General features: G+C 40.3%; 1 protein-coding gene across 3 annotated transcripts in view; it reads left to right on the forward strand.

Annotated features, from left to right (window-relative positions):
- Positions 1 to 18,174, forward strand: part of RCOR1 (REST corepressor 1) — a 125,476-nt gene that overhangs the window by 84,489 nt on the left and 22,813 nt on the right. For all 3 annotated transcript variants that reach the window (XM_072762376.1, XM_072762375.1, XM_072762374.1), the window contains exon 4: positions 16,550 to 16,602. In XM_072762376.1, coding sequence (XP_072618477.1) covers positions 16,550 to 16,602 — 53 coding nt within the window. The remainder of the gene's footprint in view (positions 1 to 16,549; positions 16,603 to 18,174) is intronic.

The raw sequence follows: 18,174 nt of genomic DNA on the forward strand, positions 1-18,174 counted from the left end.
ATTTTCTTTTGAGCTAAAAAATAATATATATGCGCAAGATAAAATATTCTACATCTCCCAAGTTAACCAGTGTTATGTTAATATTCTGAGTATCTGTTAGTCCCTTACACTTATTTTTTTGTTTAATGGTCATACAATATGGGTGTTTCATAGGTAGACATTTCTAAACGGTGCTGCCATGAACATCATTGAAGTGGGGTTGCTAGGTCAAATGGTATATACATTCTACATTTATACATTTTTCTTTGTGTCTTCTGAAGAGTTAGAGGAGTGTGCCAAAAATGTCCCCAGTACTGGGTATATTGATTTTTTATTCTTAAAATTTTTTTCCTTTCTTTCTTTTAAAGATTCCATTTATTAAAAAAAAAAGATTCCATTTATTTATTCATGAGAGACACTGAGAGAGAGAGGCAGAGGCATAGGTAGAGAGAGAAGCAGGGAGACTGATGTGGACTTGATCCTGGGACTCTGGGATCATGCCCTGAGCCGAAGGCAGACGCTAAACCGCTGAGCCACCCAGGCGTCCTTTATTCTTAAAATTTTTAAATTATTTTTATAGTAAAATACAGTGTAAAATTTACCATCTTAACCATTTCTTTAATTCCAAGTAAATTTTATTGTGAAATTATAACAAGCAAATGAAATCTTTTGGTTTATATTTCCATCTTAATCTTTTTTATTATTTTTATTTTTTTTTACTTATTTATTCATGAGAGACAGAGAGAGAGAGGCAGAGACACAGGCAGAGGGAGAAGCAGGCTCCCTGCAGGGAGCCCAATGTGGGACTCTATCCTGGGTCTCTAGGATCAGGCCCTGAGCCGAAGGTGGCGCTAAACCGCTGAGCCACCGGGCTGCCCATCCATCTTAATCATTTTTAAGTGTAAAATGGTATTAAGCACATTCACATTATTGTGTACCGCCTCTAGAACTCTTTTCATCTTGTAAAACTGAAACTCCGTACTCATTAAAACACCGGTCTACATTTTTTCTACATTTACCCCCTCCCACCTCCTACCCCCCAGCACCTGGCAACCACCATTCTACTTTCCGACTCCATGAATTTGACTACTCTGGTTACTTGATATAAGTGGAATTATATACTGTTTTGTGACTGGCTTCTTTCACTCAGCATGATGTCCTTCAGTTTCATCCACATTGTAGCCTGTGTCACAGTTTCCTTCAGTTGGAAGGAAATACTTCCTGACTGGAAATACTCCCTGTATGGATGGATAGACCATGTTTTTATCTCCAGTCATCTGTTGATGGGCACTTGCATTGTTTCTGTGTTTTGGCTCCTGTGAATGCTGCTGCTGTGAACATGGGTGTGCAAATATCTCTTTGAGGACCTGCTTTCATTTCTTTTGGACATAGAAGTGAAATTGCTGGGTGTGTAATTCTATTTTTTAATTTTTTGAGGCATCACCAGCCTGTTTTCTGCAGAGGCTGCTATCATTTTATGCTCCCACCAGCAGTGCATGGGCTCTAGTAACTCCACATCCTCATCATAATTGTTAACTGCTGTTTGTTTAGTTTTTTTTTGTTTTTTAATAGTAGCTTTCTTAACGAGTATGAGGTGATGCCTCATTGTATGGGAATATTAATTTTTTTTAACTTTGAACTGATAAAAAAGGATTTCATTAATTATTACTAAGGTTGAGCATCTTTGTATTTTGATCTTTTAATTCTTCTATAAGTAGAGTTAAATCTTACCTTATTTTTAAATTTGTTTTTTAGAATTATATATATAGTTAAATTTATTAATCTTATTTATAGTTTCTGGTATACTGTCATGCTGAAAAAAGCTCTCTTACCCACATGTTACAGATACTGATACCTGTGTGTCTTCTGTCCTCCCCACCCTCTTACTCCTCTTTCCTCATTACGTCATTGTTCTGTCTGGAATTACTTAATTCTTTTCTCCATCACTGATATTAAACTTGTATGTGTACTTTGGTCTACATTTGGGCTCTTGATTTTGTTTCATTGATTTATCCGTTTCCTGATTTGTACCATTTTTATTCTTTTTTTTTTTTTTTTTAAGATTTTATTTATTTATTCATGAGAGAGAGAGAGGCAGAGACATAGGCAGAGGGAGAAGCAGGCTCCGTGCAGGAAGCCCAATGTGGGATTCAATCCTAGGTCTATGGGATCGCACCCTGAACCAAAGGCAGACGCTCAACTGCTGAGCCACTCAAGTATCCCCGTACCATTTTTATTTTCTGTGTTTCTAGCTCATGTATTTATTTTTCTAAGTGAAGTTTAGGCTCATGGTTTCACTTTCTCTCCAGAAGCATCTCAGTTGGATTTATATTGAACAGCTTTGTGTGCTTGGTGCTATTGCAGAAATGAGGGATTCAGGAAGCTCATACTTTAAAGGAGAAAGAAAGGAAAATGAACCTGTAAACAGGTAATTTATATGTGTTTCATCTAGTTTGGCTCTTCTTTGGATGCAGAAAGTTGAGATTTAGAGAAGTTAAATCAAATGCTTAAGATCCCACAGCTAATTAGTAGCCAAGTTTGGGCTAGATCTCTGGTCTCCAGATGGCATTTATTACACACATCTGCCTTCATGTGCTGCTTCATTTAATAAACTATAATTACGATCTTAAAGCAATACTGATGTTACACGAGTTGCTTTGGGCTGTATCTATGTAAAACTTCATTGAGAGATCCAACCTTTGGGGTATGCCTAGAAAATATGCCTTGTAGAGACACCTTTCATGTAGAAGAAATATAAATAATTCCAAGTAGCATGGGTGAGAACAATGTGATTTAAATAGTGTTATTAAAAAAAATAAAAATAAATAAATAGTGTTATTAAATAATTCTGGAAAATTACTTGATGAAACAGTGGCTTGAGTTTAGGGGACAAAGGAGTGAATGAAGGTTGAAAAAATGGTAGGATCTGGAGGTTGGGCAGATGGTAAGAGAAACTGAAAAATGTTCACTAATTGGACATGAAGACAGTTGAGTCTTGTTATAGCATCAGGCATCTCCTGTGTACTGTTAGTGGTCGGATGCTCCCCTTGGGACCCGGCAGAAAGCGCTGCATTTTCCTGGGTAGAGACAAGGGAAGGAAGCATTGGCAACAGTGGACGACCGGGTGGAAGGCTGAGGAATATAAGGGTCGGCTGGTGGGCACGGTGCGCGAGCCCTGCAGGTAGCAGGCAGATGCGTTTTGGACAGGCCTGTGGATGTGGGGCGAAAATGCAGTGCTTTGTTTTGGAGACCTGCCTGGTCATGACACGCATTGTCCTTGGGGAGGTGAGAAGCAGTGAAAGTGTGCATCAGGGCTTTTGACAGCCATGTGGTTGAGTGAAGAGCTGAGGCTAGAGGCAGTAAGTGTTGATTCATTCCAGCTGAGAGAAGTTGCTGCCCTCACTAGCCATTGCTGTTAAAGAGAGGCTTGATTGAAATTTAGGAAGTCAGGTTGGCAATGTCAGGAGCGCTTGGGCTTGCTCAACGGAGTTGGAGATCCTGGGAGGGGGGTGTTAGGTGGGTGTTGAGTGGCCTTTCACAGGCCTTTCAGTAAGAGTACTACCACATCTGTATCTGGGTACACCTGCCCTGCTCCGTTAGTTACTCCACACATTTATCAATACCTATGGGGCACCTATGATGTGACATCATCTCCCTAGTCCCCAGTAGAATGTCTAACTGCTCTCCTGCATGGGTGCCCCCCCTCTATTCCCATCTGTGAGCATCTTCCCCTACCCATTTCACACTGCCCTTCCTTGGGGACTCCCTCATCCCACTTGGTCTGTACCCTAGGTGCCTACCTCACTTGCCCCAACCTAATGGCTTTAGGACAGCCTTCTCTCAGTGGGGCTGCTGCTCCCTTTAGCATAGTACAGGGTACTCTTTACATTCCCTTGGTGTCCCTACCCATACACACAGACCCAGCCATGGTCTGGACTTTGTGTAGAGAAGCAGCTGAATGTTAGTAAAACAAAGTGGACATGTTACTAGCAAGAAATCTCAAAAAGCTTTTTTTACTGGATAATTTTATCTTCTTTGAAATATATATAGTCAGGTCAGATCATATTCCCTGTCTGGTTCGCTTTACTGTTTTAATGCAAAAAAAAAAAAAAAAATGTTTACCAAGCAAGTGTGGTCAAATGTAATATAAAGCTGTGGCCCGAGAGACCTCTTAGAAGGCAGTTTTAGGAGAGAGGATAGGTTAGGAAAGGGATAATCTGAGGATGGTTTTTGTTGTTTGACTCTTTAAGGTAGGGCTTTACCCCTAAACGGTGAATTGGAGCCAAGTGGGGGAGCCAGTGCACAGCCATGCCCACTGTAGGTCGTTTCATGAAGACGCAAATTTCCTAGACTCAGTTGCACTTGCACTGGGTGTAGAAATTTGCAAGGTAACTTTGGCTGTTGGGAATCAGCGAAACAGATGGTCCCGCTCATTTATGCATTATGTACTTTATAGGTTATATATAATCAGTACTTCTGCAGTTATTTAAGTGTTTGATTGCATTTTGTTTTTATTATATAAAAATGAAGAGAAACCGGTACAGTGGTTAGCACAAATCTCAGTGTGAAAATGGACATAGATGGAAATCATTAGCTATGGCAGAGACCATCAAGCTGATTTTTTTTAAGCTGGATAATATAAAGAAAAAAAATTAAGACATGCAATGTACTAGACATACAGGATTGAAAGATGTGTCAAAAGGCAAAGTCAAATTAGAGATTTTAAAACAAGTTGTAGCTTTCTTGGAATGAGAACCTTCCTTAGACCTGCAACATACACAAACATTTCTGTGTTAGGGCATTTGACTTCAGTACACATTTTTAAGATGATATTGTGTGTGAAAGTTTCATAGCTATATAATAAGTTTTTTAACATTTACACAAATACATAATACATGTCAAGAATGCTTATATAAAACATTCGAGTGCCTTTCCAGTTCACTGTAAAATCAGAAGGTCTGACAGTTGGCCACAAGGCCCTGCCTAGTCTGACCCTGCTTTTGCCCTCCTGAATACCTCCAAAACATGCTCCCTGGAACCTTTTCTGTTTCTTTGTCTGGAATCCTCTTTTCCTAAATGTCCTCATGGCTCTCTTTCTCGGTTCTTCTTGGTCATTGCTTACACGTCAACGTCAGTATGGCTTTCCTTGACCACACTGTGAAATAGAGATCACTACTACTTTGATTCAGTTCCTTCATTCTCTTTTTAGTCACCTGATATAGTACTTTTTACTTGTCTCTCTCTCTACGAAAAAATGATGAGGAACATGGTATGTTTGATCAGCTCTGCCAATCCTCTCAGCATGAGAAAATGATGGGGTTGTGGACACTTCTCTGTTTGGAGATTTGCAAATACAGACTTTTTGTCTCTTTTGTTCTATGTCTTGGGGGTCATCTGGAATCCTCCAACATTTTCTTCTTTGCCACTCGCCTAATGACCATTCATTTGCTCGGTAAATATTTGAGTGATATGTTTGTACCAGACACTGGGGAAATACAAGAATGAACAGTCTGACAAGTCCCTCTCCAAGTGTAGCTTCCAGTCGAATGGAGACTTCCGTTGGTAAATTAATAAGGTCATTGACAGAAGGGAGAAATGGACTTAAAGTCCCTAACCTATTAATTCTTTGAAATGAAAACAGGGGTAAAGATAGAATAAGCCAATACTGGCCTTGGTTTTCAGCTTTTTACAAATAAATGGCTTTCAGAGAGCTTGATAATTGTGATTAAAATGATGTTTTTCAGTGTGTGAAAATTATCATCATTTTTATTCTTTGTTTTAGAGTTAGCTAAATGTTCACAACTTAATAGAAAAGGCAGAACTGGGCAGCCCGGATGGCTCAGCGGTTTAGCACTGCCTTCAGCCCAGGGCCTGATTCTGGAGACCTGGGATCGAGGTCCGCGTCGGGCTCCCTGCATGGAGCCTGCTTCTCCCTTGCCTCTCTCTCTCTCTCTCTCTCTCTCTCTCTGTCTCATCAATAAATAAAGTCTTAAAAAAAGAAAAGAAAAGGCAGAGTTAGGTTTACAGATTATAGCTGAAGCTCTCCACTACAAACCAAGGATTACCTCCCGTTTGTCATCCCAGTGTGTCCTGTCTTCATCTTTCCATACTTAAAGAACTTCATCTTGTTATAATTTTCTTTTCTGTTCACAGTGGACATTTGCTTCCAGTTTTTTATTTCTACAACTATTACTACTGGGAACTCTCTATGACTTAGTTCTTGATATCCATCGGAATGTAGATATTCAGCTATGAGAGATCAGTGCCAAATTATTTTCCAAAGTGGTCAAACTGGTTCAGCCTGCTACTAATAAAATGCAAAATTTATTTGCTCCATGTCCTCACCAGTAATTGCTATTGTTGGACTTCTACATTTTAAACAATCCAGTGATTATAACACTTGTTTCTCATATCAAGGAATTTTACTGTTTAGGTGTGATAATGATATTGTGGTTCTATAAAGAAAATATGTCCACTTTTTTTGGTCCACATTAAAAAAAGGTGTGTGTGTGTGTAAGGATGAGATAACTGGGATTTACTTTAAAATTCTTCACAATGTAAAGCACATTTTGGGGTCTACTGGTCAGATTGGAATACAGACCCAGATGATGGTTTAAATGTTGAATTTACTGTTCTGTAGTTAGAATATATCTACTCATAGAAGATACACGCTGAGTAAGAATACAGGGCATAATTATGATACTCTCAAATGGTTCAGAAAAGAAATTACATATATACACACAAGCTTGCTTTTTATTATTAAAAATAGCCTAGAACTCCTTCACTTCGTCACATGGGTATAGCCACTATTAAAATTTTGCTTTCATGTCTTCTCTGCATGCTTCTGCTCACTCTGATTTTAAGCACAAATGTACTGTAAATAATAATTTTTCAACTTTAATTTTCCTGTAATTAAACATTAAATTGAGTTTTGATCCTTGAATATCCCATCATATAGCCTATCCATGTCCACATTCTTGAACATTTCGATTCTTTCAATTTTTCCCTACTATATAAATAACAAATGAGTAAGCAGGAATTTATAATGTCCTTTTCCAATAGAAAAGAAAACCATCCTTGATTCTGCAGATCAGATTTCCCAGCTAAGTTCTTTTTCTCTGACACTTAGGACAATTGGAGTTAATTATTTGTGTAATTATTTCTCTCTCCAGCCAGACTGAATTCTGTGAAGGTGGGCTGTTTAATCATGGCTGTATATAAGCAGCACTGGGCACACAGTAGGCTTGAAAGATTTATTGGAGAATGGTTAAAGTATATTAATTATAAAATGTCATCTTTATGCCACCTATTTTGAAAAGTCAGGCTTCTTTACTCAATGAAGATACCCTATCCTCACCCCCAGCACCCCTACAAAATTCAAGCACCGAAAGTGGGTAGCAATTAGGTAGGAATACCTGCTCCCTCCCAACAAACATGCTATTTTCTCCCACCCCCATTCTCACGATACCACTGTGCAGTTGAGCTTCCATTTTCAGAGCTTGAGAAACCAGGGCCCACAGAGGAGTGACCTTGCGTCGAGTCTGCGTTGGGCAGAGACTTGTGTTCCTGTGTTCCTAGAACCCAGCCTCTCTCCATGTTTCCCTTGGCTGTTTCACTTAGGGATCTCTTTTTTTCTGTATTCTTATACACCATGGGCTGTAAACTAAGGCAAGGACCATTGTATATGTGGGGTGGCAGAGGCAGGGTTAAAGGACAAATGTCGCTATAATTGGACAAGCTGTGAGGAGTCACAAGGATTTGCAGCTTGTAAATCCTTCTGACCACCACCTCCCCTGCAGGATGGGAGCCTGAAGTCAGTAATTTAATCAATCAATTAATTAATAATAAAGATTTTATTTATTTATTTGACAGAGTGCACAAGCAGGGGGTAATGGCAGGGAGAGGGAGAAGCAGACTCCCTGCTGAGCAGGGCAGGACCTGAGCCAAAGGCAGCTGCTTAACTGACCGAGCCACCCAGGTGCCCCTAATTTATTTATTTTTAAAGATTGTATTTATTTGAGAGAGAGAGAGAGACAGTGCATGCACAAGTGGGGTGGGAGGGGTGGTCAAAGGGAAAGGGATGAGCAAACTTCCTAATGAGCATTGAGCCTGACGCGAGGCTGGATCCCAGGACCCTGGACTCATGACTCAAGCCGAAGTCAGACGCTTCACCAATTGAGCCACCCAGGGACCCTGAAGTTGGTAATTTAAAAAAGAACCTCTATATAGTACTGGAAAGGAAATTTTTTTGCATGATTGAAATTCACAACTCACAAATTCACAAACCTCCTTTTATATAGTAACATAAAGAGCATATTTCTTCCTATTTTTGTGGTCCTGATACTGATCTTTTTAATACCAAACTTAAAAATTTTGTGCTTGTTGAGGAACTTTTTTTTATCACATTAAAATGGGGAATGTTATCAAACTCATGTTCTCTATATATTATTATGCTCTAATTGACGGATTCTCAGAATCACCTGGGGGCAAACCAAACATCTTGAGTGTAGTCAGTTCTCTCCTTGATCTAGGTGTGTTCATTTTCTGAAAGATCACCAAGCCTGGGCCCTTACGTGTGTGCCTTTCTCTGTGCCCGTCATGCTTTATGAAAACTGTATACCCATGAAGTACACACACTCATGCACATAAATGAACATATGTGAACTCATGTACGTTCATGTGCACACACATAAACAAAGGAGGGTGGAGCCCGAGAGGCAGTATTTCACAGAAATTTACCAGCTGGCTCCCATCAGTTAGGATTGGGAACTTCTGGATGGCAGGATAGCTCTCCTAGGGTTCTAGGCTGGGTTTGTCTTGATGAGCTAATAATGTGGTTGTAAAGTGCACCCTACCCCACCTCTCATTGGAACCCATACATGTTTGCGAAGGAATTCATTTTAGTAACACTTTACACTTGTATATCTTGGCTCCTTTATTACTTTGTAAAGGGTTTGACGAGGATATCTTCCCTTATTCTTGTCAAATAGGTGAGGAAATGTGTTTTGCCCACAAGTTTCTGATAGAAACCAAGGACCCAGGGCTCTTCCCACTGCTGACTGGTATGAGTTTGTGGATGAATCTCAGTGTGTTCCCTGCCCCCCTTTCCTGTCATGGACTGTGGCCATTTGTTAGCGAGTTGGAGACCTTGTTTGGGGCGTAGTTCTTCCTTTAGTTATACTGTAAAAGAACAACATGTATGAGAGCAAATGAAATTATTTTAAGTACAGAGTTGCCTGCTTAGGGACTTAATTGTCAGGTAGGTTGACGTGGTGTGAGAGATGCAAGGGGATAGTTTGTCACTATGCTGACTTATTCTTTACCTTAGGCTTTGGGCATTTTTAAGGGAAAGGTGGTTACTGTTTTAATTACAACTAAATGTCATTCTAATGATGATCAGTTTCTAAAATATGGGAGATTGTACCTGTGCCTTTGTGTACAGGTGTATGAGGAGTGGAATAAAGGTGGATTATGTCTCCATTCTAGAGAGAGCATGCACATGAGCCAGGGTAGACATTGGGGGTGGGAGGCAAACTCTCAAGCAGCCTCCCTTTTGAGTGTGGAGCCTCAGCCTCGAGATTATGGCCTGGGCTGAAATCAAGAGTTCGACCCTCGACTAACTGAGCCACACAGGTGCCCACCCCCAAATTTTTAAATTACTCATAAAATGTTAGCCCTGGAACCACTTTTAAGATCATACTGGTCAAGCCACTCATCTGCTGCTGAGGAAAGGAGGCATAGAGAGGCAAGGTGGGGGAGGACTTAGCCGGAGTCCTAGCAGTGGATACTGGATAGGAGGAGGGGTACAGAAGTGCAGATGACGTAGGAACAGATGCCAGAGCTGAATTTAAATACATGTGGCTTGTGGAGGGTGTTCATATTTCTTATTTCCACTTGATCAGATTGTGAGACTGGGTTGGATTTTGTAATATATACTGGAGTGCCTGCAGGGGCACTTTTTCTATTAAGTAGGATTTTAACAAAACTACATTAAGAAACAGAATTTTCATGAAGTGCATTTTATTACTGACTAGGAAGGACTGGTTCATTATATTATATTCTGGCAGAGTCTCTGTGGCTTATCTTGTTTCTGGTGCATGCCTCCCCCCCCCACCCCGCCCCCCCTCCCCAGCTGTTCAGATGGATCATTGAAATGTTAACTGTAGTAATATCTGTGCCCACCAGGTGGCATAATTGCTTTACTTAAATGAGTTAAGCTCATTTCGATTCTCAGTGAGTTACAGTGATAATTCATTTCTTATTTTAATAATAAAAGGAGATGCCACGATATTTATCATATTCCTAAAGAAAATTTTGGCAGGATCAGTTTGAATTATGAGAGAGAAATTGGTGCCATGTTTCCTTTGTAGTACTAATGCTACTGCAAATGTTAGGAAAATAAAAATTTTTTAAAAACTGTATTGAGATTATAGCTTTGTCCTCAACCCACCCTATGGTGTCAGCCTTTTGCTCTGAATAGAATATGCAAGATCACAAGGTGTCCTGAGTCTCCGCAGTGTCTAGAGGAGGGAGGAGTGGGTGAGCTCAGGTTACCGTGGCAACTTTCATCTGCATTTTTCTCTTTTTTGCAGTTGAGTTTGAGACTCACTAATGGTACCGAGGACATTTAGTTCATCAGATGGAAACAAGAATATAGAAGCAAATGAAGCCTACTCCAAGGCAGCCATTTGCCTGTTACCCTCGCTTCCCATTACTGCCTTCATCAACCTCAGTTTTATTTTCTTGATTTTGTTCAAGCGCCATAGTACATTTGTTAGCCTTGCTCAGTTCTCTGTACCATGGAGACTGTTCTTGTATGGGCGCCCTTCTCCCTCTGTGTCCTTTACTCAAGAGATAGGACAGCTTGTAGGGGTTTATAATCGCAGGACCTGTGGTCACACACACTGAGTGTATATAAGTCCTATTTCTACTATTTACCAGCTGTGTCACTTTGAATAAATTACTTCTCTAGTCTTAGTTTCTTTATTTATAAGTGGGAGTGATAATAGAATTATTCGAGAGGATTAAAAGATAATCCTCATAAAGAGCTTAGAACAGTGGCTGGCACATAGTAAATTCTCAAATATTAGCTATTGTTATTACTTAATCAATATAGCTGTTGAATCTTCAGGAAGCTTATCTTGATTTAACATCATTACCATCATTATTTACTCATTATTTTGGATTCCCATGCTAGTCTACATCTATACTGTTATTTTATGTATTTCTCTTCTCTGTTTCTTGTGTGTCATTTCAAACTACTTCAGGAAGTCAGTTTGTTTTTCTTCTTTATTTTGGGCAGCTATTTAGTACAGTGTGTTCTGTACATAGTAAGGGTAGTTCAGTAAGTGTTTGGCTAGGCTTTAGGAATTTTGTAAATTTTCTTGATCAATTTCACACACCTTCTACCTTTTAAGTGATGTTACCGCAAAGCATGACTCATTTACCTGTGCTTTCTGTAATGCTAAGTTCTGTTCTTTTTTTTTTTTTTAAGATTTTATTTATTTATTCATGAGAGACACACACACAGAGGCAGAGACACAGGCAGAGGGAGAAGCAGGCTCCATGCAGGAAGCCTGATGCAGTACCCGATCCCAGGTCTCCAGGATCAGGCCCCGGGCCGAAGGTGGCACTAAACCCCTGAGCCACCTGGGCTGCTCATGTAATGCTAAGTTCTTGTCAAAAAAAACCAGTGGTTTGTACAGTCTGTGTACTTCTTACGGAAGCAGAGTGAAATGTACTTCTGTCCATCATAATTTAAAATCAGGTAGTTGTCCTTGGTTGTTTCCATAGGATATTCAAGTTTTTAAAAATACTGTATTACACAATGATGGAATTTTTAATTTTTTTTTTAAAAAGATAAAAATTTATCTTTTTAAATAAAAGGGAGAGGGGAATTAGGGGAGAGGGAGAGAGAGAAAGAAAACTTTTTTTAATAAAAGATTTATTTATTCATGAGAGACACACAGAGAGAGAGGCAGAGACACAGGAGGAGGGAAAAGCAGGCTCCATGCCGGGAGCCCAATCCCAGGACTCCAGGATCACACCCCTGGGCCAAAGGCAGGTGCTAAACCATTGAGCCACCCAGTGATCCCCGAGAGAGAAAACTTACACAGACTCCCTGCTGAGCACAGAGCCCCATGCAGGATCATGACCTGAGCCAAAGTCAAGAGTTGGACACTTAACCAACTGAACCACCCAGGTGCTCTGCAATTGTTTTTAAAGGAGAGTGTACTTAGTGACATCTTTCTGCTTCTGACCAACAGATTAGAAATGTCAGCTCACCTGCTTCTCACACCCAAATGACTGTCTGGTTCTGTCCCCTTTGCCCAAGATGGGGAAGCCTGGCAGATGCAAATGACCAGGCCCATCGAAATGTTCTGGCATTTCCTTAAGCCACATGGACTTTGTGTATTGTCCTAATCACAGCTTACTTAATGACTCTCTGCCTGTAGTAGCTCTTCACCCCTGATTGGGTTTGACTCTGGTTAACCTTCAATTTTTTAGAGATGAAATCAAGATTCCAGTTGCCAGAGATGAAAAAGTACTGGAAAAGTCCCCAAGGAACCCTGTGTTCTTTATTTTAGAGCTGTTGGTCTCAGGTAGCTTGTATATCTCTTGCTTCCCTTCCTGTTTCATCTTTCATCCACCACCTGAACTATCTGGTCATCCTTTGTTTTTATGAAGGCATTTGGGAGTGGATTTTATTGTCTTAGGTTAAAAGCTTATTTTTGCTTAAGGAAAGCATGTGGGAGGTTTTGAAAATGCACATGTTCTGTTTTCAACATGCCCAGTATACTGGCAGCTGCTAGCATGCTCTGTAAAGGAGCAGAAGACATTGTGCGGTCTAGAAACTGTGGTGGATAGCCCTGTGCCCCTGATTGTGAAAGGGAACAAGAACTGAGGACTGTCTGCATACAGTAGGGAGGCAGTAAGAAACAAAGCTGTCAGGAGCATCCTTTGTGCGTGCACATGGCTCTATTCTGAATTAACTCCAGCCTAAAACATTCCAGGAAGGCTTGTACTCTGCTGTAGTTTTCAGTTGGGTAATGACGCAGCTTTATTGGTGAGAGCTCCTTCCTGGGAAAGTCAGGAAAGTTGCTAAAGGTAACACAGTCTGAACTGTAGGGCTTACTCTATACCAGGCTTCACTGCCTGTGAACTCATTTTGTTTAGAGACAGCCAAGATCGGACCTCTATCTTTCTTATCCATCTTTCTAACCTGTGCTGCCTTTTACTTTGCTAGAAAAGAGCCTTTCTTTTCCATGGGTTCATTGTACACATCACAGCACCCCCAGCATTCATTTAGCAAATTGTTGAATCTTTGTTGGACATTGGACGCAATGAAAGGAATGAAAAAGTGTGGTTTTGCTAATGAGTATCAGATGCTAATTCTTTTGCAAGTTGCAGGGCTCTCCATAATATTATTTTATTGGGTCACACCTTCAGGGCACCTGGTAGAGATGGCAAGTGACTTCCTGTTAGTGGCTCTGATAGAGTTCTTTCTCTGCTTTAGATTCCTCAGAGTAGTCTCCAGGAAAATCTAAAAGAGGTGTGATTCTAAAGGTTACTTAGTAAGAACACCTCACTGTTTACAACATGGAAAATGTTTGTCCAAACTTAGCTGCGACAGTCAGGATCCACTGTTCAGTCCATTTTACTGTTCCTACCACCAATTAATTTTTGTGCAAGAAAGCAAAGGAGCAGATGAAAATAGAGTCGCATCCCAAGAATGCTTTGGTTTTCCTTGTAATTTTTAAGCTAACTCTGGTTGGAGACCATGAGGACAGGCTTTACTGGCTGTTACCGATGGAGCAGAAAGGACTTACAAGCAAGATAGCATCTGCTCCCAAGAACTGTGGGCAGGGCAGGTTCCTGTGGCAGCCCACTGTGGGGACCCTGCCCCGCTCCTATGGCCTCTGCAGGTATCTGCTTGCAGATCACATGACCAAATAGTGGCTGTGCACACATCACACATTGCTTACTCAGCTAAGGTAAATAATAGTGTCTGGAAATTTGTATGCTTGCAGAGTTGAGATGGTATAGTAGAAGTTTGAGGTTCATTTACCAAATATCTATTAAAAGAAACAACCCTTACAGCAGACCCTCTCTGAGATTGACCCTCAATTCACTGTAGATTTTCTCTTTTCCCCTTATATTGCCTTGGCTTGAACACATTTCATTACTTCGTTTTTTGTTTGTTTTAAGATTTTATTTATTTATTCATGAGAGAGAGGGAGGCAGAGACACAGGCAGAGGGAGATGCAGGCTCCATGCAGGGAGCCCCACGTGGGACTCGATCCCGGGTCTCCAGGATCACGCCCTGGGCTAAAGGCGGCGCTAAACCGCTGAGCCACCCAGGCTGCCCTCATTACTTAGTTTTTATCAACTGACCTGCAATCCATCCCTCAGGTTCTAGTGTGTCCTCATGTGTCTGTCTCCTCCAGTGTGAACCTCCATGGCTGCCACATCTCTCAGCGTTCTGGCCAGGTGTGCATAGCCACCTGTTCAGGCACCATCACTGAACATTGCATTGTTTTTTAGAATCTCAGAGTATTTTTTTCTTATTTGGTATAATCTACCCTAATGTGAAGTAATAAGCAAAGAACATACTTTGGAATAATTTCCTATCCCATTTAAAATTATTTTTAATTTTTTAAAAAGATTTTATTAATATTTTGAGAGAGAGAGAGCTAGCACAAGCAAGGTGGAGGGGCAGAGGCCGAGGGAGGAGGAGCAGCAGGGAGTCCATCCTAGGATTCAATTCTAGGACCCCAGAATCGTGACCCGAGCTGAAGGCAGACACTTCACCAACTGAGCCACCCTACCCCAGCGCCCCTCTTTTCCCATTTTTAAAATCACCAGTTTCAACTTTTGTGACAAACCAGGGTCATTTAGTTTGTCGTTCACTGACTCTCGGGTAAGTTGGAACTTTACTACAGTGGACCCTTGAACAATTTGAGGTTCCAACACCTATGTAGTAAAAAATTTACATACAACTTTTGACACCCCCAAAACTTTACTAATGACCTGCTGTTGACCAGAAGCCCTGCCAGTGACATAAACCGTCAATAAACACACGTTTGTACATTGTCTGTGGTACATACTGTGTTCTCACAATAAAGGAAGCTAGAGAAAAGACAGCGTCATTAAGAAAGTCCTTAGGGAAGAGAAAATAAACAGAACTGGATTGGAAAAGTGGACACACAAACCTGTGTTGTTCAATAAGCAGCTGTATACATTCTGAGTGAAGTAACTGTCAGTTTCTAGTACTTTAAATATGAAAAAAAGGAAATAGAAAACCTAGTGCCTTAGTGAAGCTAATACTGAGTTGCACTGTATGTAGTTACAGTTGGAAGTAAATCGACCTTTTGTCAATCGGAAAGTATTGACAAAATCAGTATTAGAATGCCTGTAATAAAAGAGTTTGAATTCTTTTTCAAAACTGACTTCTTGTTTCTAAGTTGGTTGTCAGTTGTGCCATACCTGGGCGAGACAGTCGTGGTGTACTTGCAGAGCACACTGAGACTGAGGAGCTCACACTCCATGAGGCTGCTCTGGCAGCTGCCTGCATGAGAGCGGGCAGGTGATCCTCTCCCTGTTGTTTGGTCTTTGCACCTGGAGGGTGAGGCTCTGGGAGGGGGGAGGGACAGGCCAGTGGGAACTCTTGTTTGTTTCAAACAGTTCTATGCTATTTGGGGTGTTTTTGGTTTTGGACTTTGTTTTATTTTTTGTAATTTACAAAAAATAAAATAAAAGCTATACAGGAGTATAATGAAGTGTGATTGATTAGCAAGCTTTTTTTTTTTTTTTAAGATTTTTTTTATTCATGAGAGACACAGAGAGAGGCAGAGACAGAAGGAGAAGCAGGCTCCTCCATGCAGGGAGCCCAACGTAGGACTCGATCCCAGGTCTCCAGGATCACGCCCTGGGCTGAAGGCGGCGCGAAACTGGAGCCACCCGGGCTGCCCACAAGCCTTTTTTTCACCCCTGGAAGAAAGACTAGAAAATGTAGAGAGGAAGTAACTTTATGAGTGTGGTGACTTCTGGAGATTGAGTCTGTCAGTTTTCTGTGGCATTTACCTTAGTGCTTGAAAGCTGGCACTTGTCACCTTGTGTTAGAATTTGAAAGCAAATGCCAGGCACTGGTTCATATAATTCATCTCTTAGATTTTTTTAATACGAAGTAAGTGGCTTATTTATCAACTTTGGCTGACACTAAAACCCAAATTTAATATATTTTTTATTTCTTTAATTATCTTTCAAAGTACCAAAATAATATTTATCATAGAAAATTTAAGTAGAACTAAGTTAAAAAAAAAAAATCAGTCTTCCCAGCCAGAGACAAGTACTGCTGATACTTGAGTATATTTTGAACCATTCCTCTTGGGATTTATGTATGTAAGTAAGATCCATAATGGGATCATATTATATGATTCTGTTTTTTATTGTCTTTATTTTTATTCTTGTGCCTGGGAGGCCTGAAATATATATATAGAGAGTTCTAGTGCTCATAGACGTTCCTTCCTGCCCCACAGTTTGTTTACTGGTCTCTTGTCTTGTTTTTCAGTAGATGAATACATTGCCATTGCTAAAGAGAAGCATGGGTACAACATGGAACAGGTAATGACATGGTTTCATTTTGTTGTTAAAAGTGGGTTTTTATTTAAAGGTGGGAGGTTGTAGCTAACCTGTTAAATTGTGTTCTGTGTGTTGAGTAGCAGTGCAATTTTTTGGTGATCACTAGCAAATTAAGGCTCTAGTTTCATTTTCCTGCTTGACATGAGTATTAGGGGAACCTTTGATTTCAAAGACACTGGTGTATTTCTGCAGGTTTGTAGTATGTATGCCTCCTGTGGCTCTAGGTAGCTAGCTCCAGGATCACAGATACTTGGGCATACTGCTTCCCTGTTTGAACATGTGGTTTGTTTGTCATTCATGTATTTTGAATGTTGTTCTTTTTTCCCTGACTCCGTGTTGTCACACTCACACCTAAGGTGTTTTCATATTAATTGTTTTGAATTACTTTCAGGTTGTAAAAATCTGACCAAGATTTTCTTTTAAAAATTGTTTGGAACCTATTAATGAGAAATATACAAGATTAATTTTGCTCCAGAAGTGCGATGATAATCTTATTTCAGCCTCATTTCTAATTACTATTTAAAAAAAAAAAAAGCATATTAAGTTGGTTTAGTGCTTGGGCATTGATGTAGATTTTACAGCCTGTAAATTACTAGCAATTATCCTCATGACTGAGGGTACCACTAAGTTACATTATATAGAATTGGACTCTTTCTTTTAGCCTTGGCCTTTTAATTATTCCACCCTGGTAGAATTTGTCAGAAAAGCCAGTTACAGGGACTTCTGGGTGGTTTGGTGAGTTAAGTGTCTACCTTGGGCTCAGGTCATGATCCCAAGATCCAGGGATTGAGCTCCATACTGGCCTCTTGCTCATCAGGGAGTTTGCTTCTCCCTCTCACCCTGCTCATGCTCACTTACTTGCTCACTCTCTCTCAAATAAATAAATAAAATCTTTAAAAATATATATAAAAGAAAAGCCAATTACAATGAAACCATTCCAAAATCTTTCAAAGCAAGAGATATATGCTTTTTTTTTTCCAATCCCTACTCATGTAGAACATCACCAATTTTTTAAGATTTTATTTTATTTTTTTAAAGATTTTATTTATTTATTCATGATAGACATAGGGGGAGAGAGAGGCAGAGACACAGGCAGAGGGAGAAGCAGGCTCCATGCAGGGAGCCCGATGCGGGACCCGATCCCGGGACTCCAGGATTGTGCCCTGGGCCAAAGGCAGGCGCTAAACCGTTGAGCCACCCAGGGATCCCAAGATTTTATTTTTAAGTAATCTCTGTACCCAGTGTGGGACTAGAACTCAAAACCCTGGTATCAAGAGTCTCATGCTCCACCGACTGAGCCAACCAGCGTCCAGAACATCACCAACTTTTAATTCTATTTAGAAAGTGTAAAAACTATTGGGCAGTTGGGGCAGCTGGCTGGCTCAGTCAAAAGGGTGTGCAACTCTTAATCTCAAGGTTATGAGGTCAAGCCCTCCATATTGGATGTTGGATATTTACTTACTTAAAAAATAAAACCTAAAAAAAATATTGGTAATTGCTACATATAGTATGAATTTTTAAGGATTCTGGTCTTTAAAAGTATGATTATTCTCA

This window comes from Vulpes vulpes, chromosome 6 (genome assembly GCF_048418805.1).
Source record: "Vulpes vulpes isolate BD-2025 chromosome 6, VulVul3, whole genome shotgun sequence".
NCBI lineage: Eukaryota > Metazoa > Chordata > Mammalia > Carnivora > Canidae > Vulpes > Vulpes vulpes.